General features: G+C 43.4%; 1 protein-coding gene across 1 annotated transcript in view; it reads left to right on the top strand.

The window, feature by feature from the left end:
• LOC124017482 (procollagen C-endopeptidase enhancer 2-like) overlaps positions 1 to 13,351 on the top strand; it is a 26,333-nt gene extending 12,982 nt beyond the window's left edge. The window contains exons 7-9 of the mRNA XM_046332694.1: positions 2,360 to 2,443; positions 7,402 to 7,569; positions 12,200 to 13,351. Of these exons, the coding sequence (XP_046188650.1) occupies positions 2,360 to 2,443; positions 7,402 to 7,569; positions 12,200 to 12,330 (383 nt within the window). The 3' untranslated portion in view covers positions 12,331 to 13,351. The remainder of the gene's footprint in view (positions 1 to 2,359; positions 2,444 to 7,401; positions 7,570 to 12,199) is intronic.
• The last annotated feature ends 2,715 nt before the right edge of the window (positions 13,352 to 16,066 follow it).

Below are 16,066 nucleotides of genomic sequence, written 5' to 3'. Positions count from 1 at the left end.
TTTTCTTGTCTTCCCTATACCACTACCATAGTAGCTTTGATTGTAAAAACAACATTTGGACAGTGGTTGGAGAGTCATTTTCTTGTCTTCCCTATACCACTACCATAGTAGCTTTGATTGTAAAAACAACATTTGGACAGTGGTTGGAGAGTCATTTTCTTGTCTTCCCTATACCACTACCATAGTAGCTTTGATTGTAAAAACAACATTTGGACAGTGGTTGGAGAGTCATTTTCTTGTCTTCCCTATACCACTACCATAGTAGCTTTGATTGTAAAAACAACATTTGGACAGTGGTTGGAGAGTCATTTTCTTGTCTTCCCTATACCACTACCATAGTAGCTTTGATTGTAAAAACAACATTTGGACAGTGGCTGGAGAGTCATTTTCTTGTCTTCCCTATACCACTACCATAGTAGCTTTGATTGTAAAAACAACATTTGGACAGTGGTTGGAGAGTCATTTTCTTGTCTTCCCTATACCACTACCATAGTAGCTTTGATTGTAAAAACAACATTTGGACAGTGGTTGGAGAGTCATTTTCTTGTCTTCCCTATACCACTACCATAGTAGCTTTGATTGTAAAAACAACATTTGGACAGTGGTTGGAGAGTCATTTTCTTGTCTTCCCTATACCACTACCATAGTAGCTTTGATTGTAAAAAAACAAACAGATGGTAGCAACCAATTTTTGTTTTATTTAACTAGGCAAGGCATAAGAACAAGGCATAAGAACAAGGCATAAGAACAAGGCATAAGAACAAGGCATAAGAACAAGGCATAAGAACAAGGCATAAGAACAAATTCTTATATATGACAATGGCCTTGTTCAGGGGCAGAACAACAGATTTTTACCTTGTCAGCTTGGGGATTTGATCTAGCAAAATGTTTGGTTATGAGTCCAATAGCTCTAACCACTAGGCTACATGCTGGGGCAGCACACCTATACTTTGAGCATGAACAGTACATCATTATTGGATTGCTTTTATGAATATTATTATTCATATTTTTAGCTCCTTGGGTGTAAGAAAAGTGTTTTTCAAATTAAATGTGTTATTATTATGAATATTATGAATAGTAATATTATGTGGAGCAGCAGGTAGCCAAATGGTTAGAGCGTTGGGCCACTAAACCAAAGGTTGCTTGATCAAATCCCCAAGCTGACAAGGTCAAAATCTGTCTTTCTGTCCCTGAACAAGGCAAGGCCGTCATTGTAAATACGAATTTGTTCTTAACTTAATAAAGTTTTAAAATAATAATGTGATCTGTTATGTAGGATTCAGTTGTGGTCGGTGCCGTTTTAAGATGAGGGAGGATTAACATTTTTTAATGAACCTTACAGCATATTGGATGACTGTCATTCATATTCCATTCACCCAGCTCAATGTAACACTGATAGGTTTAGGCTACTACATGATACTGTAATTTTCCCTATACCCATCATGAGGTTGCTGCAACCTAGCCTATGAATGAACGTTTACAACGTAGGTGCACACAGGTCGAGAGAATTTTGAGTAATCAAGGTAATAGACAGTGACACATTCAATACTGACTTGCACACTCTTGCCTGCATCTAGCTGATCTAAGGTGTAATCATTAGTCCAACAGTTGCAAACAAGAGTTTCTATTGGAAGAATTCAGGTATGTTTATCCCCATTTCATTCCGTTTAAGAAATGTTTTTCAACAGAATCGGGGCAATGATTACACCCTTGATCACATGCAAACACAGTTCACTTTCATAGCAGCCACATACAAACAGCTGGTTGAATATATATATAATTCCTTCTCGCATCTATCTCACCTTTTCCCTTCGCTTGTGGACTTCAGTGCACAACACATCAGCTGTCTGTGAACAGGCAAAAAAACTTTCCAAGTCAAACCTTCATATCATGACCGCTACACACAGCCACCATCGTTGACACATTTTGTATTGAAGTCAGTGTACCCAGAGGAGGACAGAAGCTAGCTGTCCTCCGGTGACACCAAGGTGCTACCTTACAGACTGCTGTTAATTAAAGGCTACTGTAGACCTTCATCGCAAAATAGTGTGTTTTAATAAATTATTTGGTGACTTAAAACTACAGTTAAATATATTCATCTCAAAATGTTTCACTATTTAAGATGGTCCTCCCTTTCCTCCTCTGTCCTCCTCTCGGGAGCCTCCACTGGTAGGATTCAAAGTTAATTACAGTTTTCAATGGGACGTGTTTATACTAATTAATTAGCCTATGTTTGATTTCAATGCATTCCCTGAATTGTCTCGAGGTGAAATAAAATCAACCCAAATCCTACTTGCTAGCATCACTCGAATGTGAATTAAGGGACTGTGTTCTCTTTTTCTCCTCTATGTCTCCCCAGCTCTGAAGTACTCTGTAGGTCTGTGCCAGCAGAAATGCAAAAGAAGTGGAACCGCTGAGAGCAACTACTGTAGCAGTGACTTCGGTAAGAGAAATACTATTTTCCCTCAGCTAATGCTACATCTGTTACTATGGCTGCCCTACCTAAAGCTGCCAGTACTACTGTCACAAATACTTAGCAGGAACAAACAATAACAGGTCAACAGTGTGTGTGTGTGTGTGCGTGTGCGTGTGTGTGTGTCAGTCAAATCAAATCAAACTTTATTTGTCACATGCGTAGAATAGTGTAGACCTTACCGTGAAATGCTTACTTACAAGCCCTTAACTCTCAGTGCAGTTCAAGAAAAGTTAAGAAAATATTTACCAAATAAACTAAAGTAAAAAAAGAATAAAAAGGTAACACAATAAAATAACAATAACGAGGCGATATACAGGGTGTACCAGTACAGAGTCAATGTGGAGGCTATATACAGGGTGTACCAGTACAGAGTCAATGTGGAGACTATATACAGGGGGTACCGGTACAGAGTCAATGTCGAGACTATATACAGGGGGTACCGGTACAGAGTCAATGTGGAGACTATATACAGGGGGTACCGGTACAGAGTCAATGTGGAGACTATATACAGGGGGTACCGGTACAGAGTCAATGTGGAGGCTATATACAGGGGGTACTGGTACAGAGTCAATGTGGAGGCTATATACAGGGGGTACTGGTACAGAGTCAATGTGGAGGCTATATACAGGGGGTACTGGTACAGAGTCAATGTGGAGACTATATACAGTGGGTACAGGTACTGAGTCAATGTGGAGACTATATACAGGGGGTACCGGTACAGAGTCAATGTGGAGACTATATACAGGGGGTACCGGTACAGAGTCAATGTGGAGACTATATACAGGGGGTACCGGTACAGAGTCAATGTGGAGACTATATACAGGGGGTACCGGTACAGAGTCAATGTGGAGACTATATACAGGGGGTACCGGTACAGAGTCAATGTGGAGACTATATACAGTGGGTACAGGTACAGAGTCAATGTGGAGACTATATACAGGGGGTACCGGTACAGAGTCAATGTGGAGACTATATACAGGGGGTACCGGTACAGCGTCAATGTGGAGACTATATACAGGGGGTACAGGTACTGAGTCAATGTGGAGACTATATACAGGGGGTACCGTTACAGAGTCAATGTGGAGACTATATACAGGGGGTACAGGTACTGAGTCAATGTGGAGGCTATATAAGGTGGGTACAGGTACTGAGTCAATGTGGAGGCTATATAAGGTGGGTACAGGTACTGAGTCAATGTGGAGGCTATATACAGGGGGTACAGGTACTGAGTCAATGTGGAGGCTATATACAGGGGGTACAGGTACTGAGTCAATGTGGAGGCTATATAAGGTGGGTACAGGTACTGAGTCAATGTGGAGGCTATATAAGGTGGGTACAGGTACTGAGTCAATGTGGAGGCTATATAAGGTGGGTACAGGTACTGAGTCAATGTGTGGGGGTACAGGTACTGAGTCAATGTGGAGGCTATATAAGGTGGGTACAGGTACTGAGTCAATGTGGAGGCTATATAAGGTGGGTACAGGTACTGAGTCAATGTGGAGGCTATATACAGGGGGTACAGGTACTGAGTCAATGTGGAGGCTATATACAGGGGGTACAGGTACTGAGTCAATGTGGAGGCTATATAAGGTGGGTACAGGTACTGAGTCAATGTGGAGGCTATATACAGGGGGTACAGGTACTGAGTCAATGTGGAGGCTATATACAGGGGGTACAGGTACTGAGTCAATGTGGAGGCTATATAAGGTGGGTACAGGTACTGAGTCAATGTGGAGGCTATATAAGGTGGGTACAGGTACTGAGTCAATGTGTGGGGGTACAGGTACTGAGTCAATGTGGAGGCTATATACAGGGGGAACAGGTACTGAGTCAATGTGGAGACTATATACAGGGGGTACAGGTACTGAGTCAATGTGGAGGCTATATAAGGTGGGTACAGGTACTGAGTCAATGTGGAGGCTATATAAGGTGGGTACAGGTACTGAGTCAATGTGGAGGCTATATAAGATGGGTACAGGTACTGAGTCAATGTGGAGGCTATATACAGGGGGTACAGGTACTGAGTCAATGTGGAGGCTATATACAGGGGGTACAGGTACTGAGTCAATGTGGAGGCTATATAAGGTGGGTACAGGTACTGAGTCAATGTGGAGGCTATATAAGCTGGGTACAGGTACTGAGTCAATGTGGAGGCTATATACAGGGGGTACAGGTACTGAGTCAATGTGGAGGCTATATACAGGGGGTACAGGTACTGAGTCAATGTGGAGGCTATATACAGGGGGTACAGTTACTGAGTCAATGTGGAGGCTATATACAGGGGGTACAGGTACTGAGTCAATGTGGAGGCTATATACAGGGGGTACAGGTACTGAGTCAATGTGGAGGCTATATACAGGGGGAACGGGTACTGAGTCAATGTGCGGGGGTACAGGTACTGAGTCAATGTGCGGGGTACAGGTACTGAGTCAATGTGCAGGGGAACGGGTACTGAGTCAATGTGTGGGGGTACAGGTACTGAGTCAATGTGCAGGGGTACAGGTACTGAGTCAATGTGCGGGGGTACAGGTACTGAGTCAATGTGCGGGGTACAGGTACTGAGTCAATGTGCGGGGGTAAAGGTACTGAGTCAATGTGCGGGGGTACAGGTACTGAGTCAATATGCGAGGGTACAGGTACTGAGTCAATGTGCGGGGTACAGGTACTGAGTCAATGTGCGGGGGTACAGGTACTGAGTCAATGTGCGAGGGTACAGGTACTGAGTCAATGTGCGGGGGTACAGGTACTGAGTCAATGTGCGGGGGTACAGGTACTGAGTCAATGTGCGGGGTACAGGTACTGAGTCAATGTGCGGGGGTACAGGTACTGAGTCAATGTGCGAGGGTACAGGTACTGAGTCAATGTGCGGGGGTACAGGTACTGAGTCAATGTGCGGGGGTACAGGTACTGAGTCAATGTGCGAGGGTACAGGTACTGAGTCAATGTGCGGGGGTACAGGTACTGAGTCAATGTGCAGGGGTACAGGTACTGAGTCAATGTGGAGGCTATATACAGGGGGTACCGGTACAGAGTCAATGTGGAGTCTATATACAGTTGGTACAGGTACTGAGTCAATGTGCGGGGGTACAGGTACTGAGTCAATGTGCGGGGGTACAGGTTAGTCGAGGTCATTTGTACATGTATGCAGGGGTAAGGTGACTATGCATAGATAATAAACAGAGGGTAGTAGCAATGGGGTGGTGACAGAAAATCCTCCCAACATTAATTAATCCCACATTAACATTAATCCCAGTCCATATGAACCATCCCTCCCACAACAAGCCCATGTTGTCATGGTCCCCTCCATCATGACACACTACCCATGGCCTTCTGGGTTGTTTTAGCACGTCACAGAAGCTTCCTTGAGGGTTTTCTGAGAGGGCAGTGAATTTGCGTGGGACAGACACAGTTCTCTTCTCACAGAGTAAATTGAAGGAAAACTGTTGCTAACAGAAAGTGTTAATTCAGCCAACATACTCCAACATACCCCAACATACTCCAACATACCCCAACATACTCCAACATACTCCAACATACCCCAACATACCCCAACATACCCAACATACCCCAACATACCCCAACATACTCCAACATACCCCAACATACTCCAACATACTCCAACATACCCAACATACATACTCCAACATACTCCAACATACCCCAACATACTCCAACATACCCCAACATACCCCAACATACCCCAACATACCCCAACATACTCCAACATACCCCAACATACTCCAACATACCCCAACATACTCCAACATACCCCAACATACCCCAACATACTCCAACATACCCCAACATACTCCAACATACCCCAACATACTCCATGGCCTCAGTTTGCTGCCCCGTCCTTCAGACTACCTCTATTCGTTACTTTTTCTCTGAACAGATTGTTGATGGAATGAGGCAGGTATTTTATTCATGCTTTTTTTTTCTCAGGGAGATTACGTCAGATATTTGCATGGGAAAAGGGTTCTGGCTCACTGGCTGTCAGTGAAGCCCAGTAATGTGGCGTTGGTGGAACATGTTATTGTATAATACATTGGCAGACAAGCTGCAGTCATATCAAGCCAAGAGCGTTACGTCACACGTTCCGATGACTAGGCTAGACACAAAAGGACCTAACGGACAACTCTACTGACACGTCTTTTCCTTCCTGTTTACACATGGTTTTCGTTATGTCCTATTCAACCAGTACATTTTGATGAAAGCCCCCACGGCAGGAAACGTCCCAGCATCACAGTATTCGCATTGAAAGATATTCAATCTTAATCCTACGTCACGAGTGTCAAGGCTCACACAGAGCCGACTCACACAGAGCCGACCCACACAGAGCCGACTCACACAGAGCCGACTCACACAGAGCCGACTCACACAGAGCCGACTCACACAGAGCCGACTCACACAGAGCCGACTCACACAGAGCCGACTCACACAGAGCCGACCCACACAGAGCCGACTCACACAGAGCCGACTCACACAGAGCCGACTCACACAGAGCCGACTCACACAGAGCCGACTCACACAGAGCCGACCCACACAGAGCCGACTCACACAGAGCCGACCCACACAGAGCCGAGTCACACAGAGCCGACTCACACAGAGCCGAGTCACACAGAGCCGAGTCACACAGAGCCGGCACGACTTAATATTGTCTAGTTCTGCTCCACCATTTCATGACGATAACACCGTTTTCAGACTATAAATCGAAAGCGGGTTTTGTTGAGCGCCTGTTGTTCTGTTCAGCACACCAATCCCAGCCCTCTTAGCTCCCTGTTGTTCTGTTCAGCACACCAATCCCAGCCCTCTTAGCTCCCTGTTGTTCTGTTCAGCACACCAATCCCAGCCCTCTTAGCTCCCTGTTGTTCTGTTCAGCACACCAATCCCAGCCCTCTAAACTCCCCATGTTTCTGTGACAGTGATAACAGGAACTGTCATCACGGCGGTGGTGCGAGGAGGCAGCGTGTACGCCACCATCTCCATCATCAACGTCTACAAAGAAAGCAACCTGGCCATCCAGCAGGCCGGCAAAACCATGAGCACCAAGATCATCGTCCTCTGCAAGAAGTGTCCGTTCATCAGACGAGGTGTGTAGTCGTACAACAACGAGCCACAGCTCTGGTCCAGTGAGTTATGTGCGGCTCGAACGGTTTTATATGGTCTATGGGCTTGAAGAAGTGCCCGTATAGCCCAGGACCAGATCTATGTGGACCACTACTAGGGGACTCACTCTCCCCTGGATATATTCATCAGTTTGCCTTGGTTTAGTAACAGACATTCACCATGATATGCATGATGACACCAGGTATTAGTCCATAATAGACATTCACCATGATATGCATGATAGCACCAGGTATTAGTCCATGATAGACATTCACCATGATATGCATGATGACACCAGGTATTAGTCCATGATAGACATTCACCATGATATGCATGATAGCACCAGGTATTAGTCCATGATAGACATTCACCATGATATGCACGATGACACCAGGTATTAGTCCATGATAGACATTCACCATGATATGCATGATGGCACCAGGTATTAGTCCATGATAGACATTCACCATGATATGCATGATGGCACCAGGTATTAGTCCATGATAGACATTCACCATGATGGCACCAGGTATTAGTCCATGATAGACATTCACCATGATAGCACCAGGTATTAGTCCATGATAGACATTCACCATGATAGCACCAGGTATTAGTCCATGATAGACATTCACCATGATAGCACCAGGTATTAGTCCATGATAGACATTCACCATGATAGCATATTAGTCCATGATTCACCATGATAGCACCAGGTATTAGTCCATGATAGACATTCACCATGATATACATGATAGCACCAGGTATTAGTCCATGATAGACATTCACCATGATATACATGATAGCACCAGGTATTAGTCCATGATAGACATTCACCATGATGGCACCAGGTATTAGTCCATGATAGACATTCACCATGATAGCACCAGGTATTAGTCCATGATAGACATTCACCATGATATGCATGATGGCACCAGGTATTAGTCCATGATAGACATTCACCATGATATGCATGATGACACCAGGTATTAGTCCATGATAGACATTCACCATGATATGCATGATGGCACCAGGTATTAGTCCATGATAGACATTCACCATGATATGCATGATAGCACCAGGTATTAGTCCATGATAGACATTCACCATGATATGCATGATGACACCAGGTATTAGTCCATGATAGACATTCACCATGATAGCACCAGGTATTAGTCCATGATAGACATTCACCATGATAGCACCAGGTATTAGTCCATGATAGACATTCACCATGATAGCACCAGGTATTAGTCCATGATAGACATTCACCATGATAGCACCAGGTATTAGTCCATGATAGACATTCACCATGATAGCACCAGGTATTAGTCCATGATAGACATTCACCATGATATGCATGATGGCACCAGGTATTAGTCCATGATAGACATTCACCATGATATGCATGATGGCACCAGGTATTAGTCCATGATAGACATTCACCATGATATACATGATGACAGGATGACAGTCCATGTATTCACCATGATCCAGGTATTAGTCCATGATAGACATTCACCATGATATGCATGATGGCACCAGGTATTAGTCCATGATAGACATTCACCATGATATGCATGATGACACCAGGTATTAGTCCATGATAGACATTCACCATGATAGCACCAGGTATTAGTCCATGATAGACATTCACCATGATGGCACCAGGTATTAGTCCATGATAGACATTCACCATGATAGCACCAGGTATTAGTCCATGATAGACATTCACCATGATATACATGATAGCACCAGGTATTAGTCCATGATAGACATTCACCATGATATGCATGATGACACCAGGTATTAGTCCATGATAGACATTCACCATGATATGCATGATGACACCAGGTATTAGTCCATGATAGACATTCACCATGATAGCACCAGGTATTAGTCCATGATAGACATTCACCATGATAGCACCAGGTATTAGTCCATGATAGACATTCACCATGATATGCATGATGGCACCAGGTATTAGTCCATGATAGACATTCACCATGATATACATGATAGCACCAGGTATTAGTCCATGATAGACATTCACCATGATAGCACCAGGTATTAGTCCATGATAGACATTCACCATGATATACATGATAGCACCAGGTATTAGTCCATGATAGACATTCACCATGATAGCACCAGGTATTAGTCCATGATAGACATTCACCATGATAGCACCAGGTATTAGTCCATGATAGACATTCACCATGATAGCACCAGGTATTAGTCCATAGACATTCAGACATTCACCATGATAGCACCAGGTATTAGTCCATGATAGACATTCACCATGATATGCATGATGGCACCAGGTATTAGTCCATGATAGACATTCACCATGATATGCATGATGGCACCAGGTATTAGTCCATGATAGACATTCACCATGATATGCATGATGGCACCAGGTATTAGTCCATGATAGACATTCACCATGATATACATGATAGCACCAGGTATTAGTCCATGATAGACATTCACCATGATATACATGATAGCACCAGGTATTAGTCCATGATAGACATTCACCATGATATGCATGATGGCACCAGGTATTAGTCCATGATAGACATTCACCATGATATGCATGATGGCACCAGGTATTAGTCCATGATAGACATTCACCATGATATACATGATAGCACCAGGTATTAGTCCATGATAGACATTCACCATGATAGCACCAGGTATTAGTCCATGATAGACATTCACCATGATAGCACCAGGTATTAGTCCATGATAGACATTCACCATGATAGCACCAGGTATTAGTCCATGATAGACATTCACCATGATATACATGATAGCACCAGGTATTAGTCCACGGTAGACATTCACCATGATAGCACCAGGTATTAGTCCATGATAGACATTCACCATGATATGCATGATGACACCAGGTATTAGTCCATGATAGACATTCACCATGATATACATTATGGTGTGCGGGTCAGTTGTTTGGTCACCCGCACCAACCCGCAATTGGTAATAACCTGTCCTCAACTACATGAGAGAAAGTGTCAAATCTGAGGCTCACACCCGCCCCTAACCTAACTAATATAGAAAACGTGCTGTAGGCTACAGTCAGAGAAGATGATTTGTTTTGCCTCATAAACATAGGTTTCTGCTTATAATTTCGGACATTTTGGTATTTATTAGTCAAGTTGTTTATAATTTGATACATAGCGCCTCTTTTCTGTCGTTATATGTTGCCCTACAAACAAAATAATCCGCGCTCACCAAAATAATGTCACAAATCGATTGAATGAATGCTTCAATCTAGTTGACATTGGTGCAGTTTGTTCTGTTGCCTCTGCTTCTTTCTCATATCAATGACGTTTAGGGACCGGGGAGAAAATGCAATATCTCAACAACAACACAAAAAGGGGAAATGACATCAGTTTGACGAGTTGTCAGGAAATAGAAAGCTGTGGAAACGACCCAACATGCTCCCGATAAGATTTCAGTTCAGCTTGGATGAATATTTAATGTGGTTGAAATACTATCAGCTTTTATGATGCTGATAAAGACAGCACCTCTACAGACATACCGTCTGTAACTGAACATTTTCATTCTATCAAGATGCTGAAAGGAAGAAATTATATTTCTCCTGTTCCTGAGACAAAATGTAGCTTACAATTGGTGTATTATACACCTTTAAGCTCATCTGAAGGAGTTTGAGGTCAGCGACAAAACTCGCTGTCGGAATAAGATCTATACCTTCCCTCAGCCGTTGATCCATAATGTGAATATATCTACCCACAAACAGTATATGTTTATAAACACACTGCATATGGAACCCAGAGGAGAAAGGGGGGATAACTAGTCAGTTGTACAACTGAATGCCTTTGACTGTAATGTGTCTTCTGCATTTAACCCAACCCCTCTGATATCTTAACAGGAAACTGCCTTGCTCAGGTGCAGAACAACAGATTTTTACCTTGTCACAGCTCAGGGATTCAATCCAGCAACCTTTCGGTTACTGGCCCAATGCTCTAACCACTAGGCTACCTGCTGGTTACTGGCCCAATGCTCTAACCACTAGGCTATCTGCCGGTTACTGGCCCAATGCTCTAACCACTAGGCTATCTGCTGGTTACTGGCCCAATGCTCTAACCACTAGGCTATCTGCCGGTTACTGGCCCAATGCTCTAACCACTAGGCTATCTGCTGGTTACTGGCCCAATGCTCTAACCACTAGGCTATCTGCTGGTTACTGGCCCAATGCTCTAACCACTAGGCTATCTGCTGGTTACTGGCCCAATGCTCTAACCACTAGGCTATCTGCTGGTTACTGGCCCAATGCTCTAACCACTAGGCTATCTGCTGGTTACTGGCCCAATGCTCTAACCACTAGGCTATCTGCCAGTTACTGGCCCAACGCTCTAACTACTAGGCTACCTGCTGGTTACTGGCCCAATGCTCTAACCACAAGGCTACCTGCTGGTTACTGGCCCAAAGCTCTAACCACTAGGCTACCTGCTGGTTACTGGCCCACCACGCTCTAACCACTAGGCTACCTGAATAGACGCTGATGTGCTACCTTCCTGAATGTCTCAGCCGTTCCGCCAGTGCATTCAGCCTCTGTCTTTGTGATCTCACTAGGCCTCAACTACATCTTCATGGGCTCAGCGGACGAGGATGGGAAAGGGAAGGTCGCCCCACATCACTTCGTTATGGCCTTCAAGGCCAAGAACCAGAGGGGCCTCAACGTACTGAAGACCAAACGCTGCTGAGATCAGCTACATGCTGCCTGAGACTCCAGCCCACCACCACCATGTAACGCCATTGTCGTTAGTCTCCGCCCAGCATACCCTGGCTCCGCCCCTCATCACCTCTCATCCGTCACCACAGGACTAGTCTACAGATCTCAGGCTGTGATTGGCTGTTTGTTTCTCTTTCTTTTCCTATGCTGTTTTCCTCTCCTCTGAGCTGGACCTGTTTTGAGCACAATGTGAAGATGTGAGTGTAATAATTGAAGGAGGAGAGGAAGATAGAGTACCAGTTGGAACGAAACAGGAGAAAATGTTTTGTAATATGCTAATACCTAAGTTAGTTCTCTTTTTGTTCTATTTAAAAATAAACATACAAATTTTCTGACGTTTCAAGGCCACTAAAAACCGCCAAATGTCACGATGAGTGTTGGCTTGGATCAAACATGGGGTTTGGTTACAGGAAATACATTATTGAGGACTGGGTGTTGTAGTTTTAAGGACAGTATTTACTAACTGCTCTTTATCCTCCATGTTCACTTTGGATATGGGAGGTATTTTATGTGGGGTCGAAAAGTGCAATAGTTTAATATATACTATTCCCAATGGAATGATTTAGTGTCAAACTGGTGTTCTGTTTAGTACTGTCACTTATTAGCCAAAGCGTTTACGATGAATGGATACAACAATAGCACTCCATCTCATTATGTCAGTTTGGATTTTGTCGCCTTTCATTCAAATGTAATGTTTGTAATAAAAAAGTGGAGATGTGAACTCAAAGGATAATTCCTCTCAAAAACAATATTTTAGTATTTGTTTCATTAGTCCATTGTTGATATAGTCCCAAAATGTCACTTTTTTAAATCAAATTTTCAAGATATATAACTTTCAAAATTCCCGAAATACAACCGGTATGATGCATTTTGCCAAAAGATCGTTTTTGGGTGGAGTTTTCCTTTAATCAATATAAAGTATTTTCATATGAAACAATTAGTAAATGTTATTTATATTTTATTATTTTCATCTGACCAAATAAAAAATAAAACTGAAGTTTATTATAATGAGGTGATTCTTCATATGGAATGTCATCTTTAATGAATTGACCAGTAGTAACTTGTCATGTTAACATTGTCTACATGAAGATAAATAACCATTATATCTGGTCTACATAGAGTTAGTGGTAACTTTGGCCAGGTGTGGAGGCAGCTGTTGGTCGGGCTGAATGCTCCATTGAGCACTGGGAATGATCAGGTGTGGAGACAGCTGTTGGTAAGGCTGAATGCTCTGTGTTAACCAGGGATATGCTGGCACTGAACAGTGAGAAACACTCTCAGATGCTACTATTAAAACCAACTGTCTCCTCCTCACAGCCAGCTCTCTGTGAGTAAATAATCTTCTGTTTTCAAGTATTTTCCCAAACTCAATATTTAGTCTCTAATCGTTTCTCACTGCCAAGGTAAAAAAAAGCAGAGGCGGGACCAAGTCACTATTATTCGAGTCACAAGCCGGTCTCAAGTAACGAGGTCAAAGTCTCAACTCGAGTCCCAAATAGAACGGGTCGAGTCTCAAATAGAACTGGTCGAGTCCCAAACAGAACGGGTTGAGTCCCAAACAGAACGGGTCGAGTCTCAAATAGAACTGGTCGAGTCCCAAATAGAACGGGTCGAGTCTCAAATAGAACGGGTCGAGTCCCAAATAGAACGGGTCGAGTCTCAAATAGAACTGGTCGAGTCCCAAATAGAACGGGTCGAGTCTCAAATAGAACGGGTCGAGTCCCAAACAGAACGGATCGAGTCCCAAATAGAACGGGTCGAGTCCCAAATAGAACGGGTCGAGTCCCAAATAGAATGGGTCGAGTCCCAAATAGAACGGGTCGAGTCCCAAATAGAACGGGTCGAGTCCCAAACAGAACGGATCGAGTCCCAAATAGAACGGGTCGAGTCCCAAATAGAACGGGTCGAGTCTCAAATAGAACGGGTCGAGTCTCAAATAGAACGGGTCGAGTCTCAAATAGAACGGGTCGAGTCCCAAATAGAATGGGTTCGAGTCCCAAATAGAACGGGATGAGTCCCAAATAGAACGGGTCGAGTCCCAAACAGAACGGGTCGAGTCCCAAACAGAACGGGTCGAGTCTCGAGTCAAGTCCATATCGTGCGTTGTAGTCGAGTCACGAGTTCTCTTTCATGTCCAGTCCCAAGCCAAGTATTTTTGTTGTTGTTTTATTTGTACAGACAATGACTTGTTCAACTTTTAGGGTAGGTTCCTCGTCAATCATTTTGCTTATTGGTGAAATCAGCAATCAGACAATATATTTAAGTAAATCAATCTAAAACCTTTATTAATGCAATTGCAGATAGAAGTTGACAACGGGAACATAGCATGCATGTTTCCGAGTAAGTTCTGCAACATAAAAAGGTCCAAGTTGTTTTAATATGCTTGCAGTCAACCCCTACTGATGTAACTGCCTACATCAACACCTTCTACTCATGAGACCAAGCCCATGCATATACAGTAATACAAACTTGCAGAAGAGAACAATAGTTCCAGTGTTTCCTAAGGGCTCAGCAGTAATTTTCCACACCCCAGGTTGCTTTATAGTGGTATGTCTGACTTGTCTCTTATCTCTTTCGCTCCCCTGCAGAGTTCTGTGTCTATTAATCTCTTTTAGCCTTGAGGCGGTTTTCCCCAGAATCCCTGTTTTGTCTGCAATAACTCACACATCTCTCAGACCGTTTTATATAATAAGTAGAGACTAGAAAAGAACTGTCGAACAATATTAAACCTTATAATGTATATATATATATATATATATATATATATATATATATATATATATATATATATGAGATGACCAAACTGCATTTTCGTTTATGGCAATCCTCTCTCACCTGTTACTATGGCAATCCTCTCTCACCTGTTACTATGGCAATCCTCTCTCACCTGTTACTATGGCAATCCTCTCTCACCTGTTTCTATGGCAATCCTCTCTCACCTGTTTCTATGGCAATCCTCTCTCACCTGTTTCTATGGCAATCCTCTCTCACCTGTTTCTATGTCAATCCTCTCTCACCTGTTTCTATGGCAATCCTCTCTCACCTGTTACTATGGCAATCCTCTCTCACCTGTTACTATGGCAATCCTCTCTCACCTGTTTCTATGGCAATCCTCTCTCACCTGTTTCTATGGCAATCCTCTCTCACCTGTTTCTATGGCAATCCTCTCTCACCTGTTTCTATGGCAATCCTCTCTCACCTGTTACTATGGCAATCATCTCTCACCTGTTTCTATGGCAATCCTCTCTCACCTGTTTCTATGGCAATCATCTCTCACCTGTTTCTATGGCAATCCTCTCTCACCTGTTTCTATGGCAATCCTCTCTCACCTGTTTCTATAGCTGTAAAGTAAATCAGCAATCTGTTCGATAGCTCAGCAGTTTTCAAACTTTTTGACACGCAACCCCCAAAAAGTAGGTGTTCGAAGCTTATGCGACACAAGCACAATCGCTACAGAAATGTAGCCTGTCACAACAGTTATAAAAACAGTGGAGCATTTTCAAAAAGCACGGTGCAGAAATAAACTGTGTTTTACACCTGCATTTTGAGATGAAAGTCATTCATGTTAGCAGTCAGGTATCAACTAGGGATATTACATCACATTGTCACTTCTCTGGAGTCCAGAACAAGCAGAATCATATTGCCTGCCCATATGCAGCCGGGGGTTGTAGGATCATGTGACCTGTATGCAGGGGGGTTGTAGGATC

This window comes from Oncorhynchus gorbuscha, unplaced genomic scaffold (genome assembly GCF_021184085.1).
Source record: "Oncorhynchus gorbuscha isolate QuinsamMale2020 ecotype Even-year unplaced genomic scaffold, OgorEven_v1.0 Un_scaffold_2268, whole genome shotgun sequence".
NCBI lineage: Eukaryota > Metazoa > Chordata > Actinopteri > Salmoniformes > Salmonidae > Oncorhynchus > Oncorhynchus gorbuscha.
This window is presented reverse-complemented; position numbering and strand designations above follow the sequence as displayed.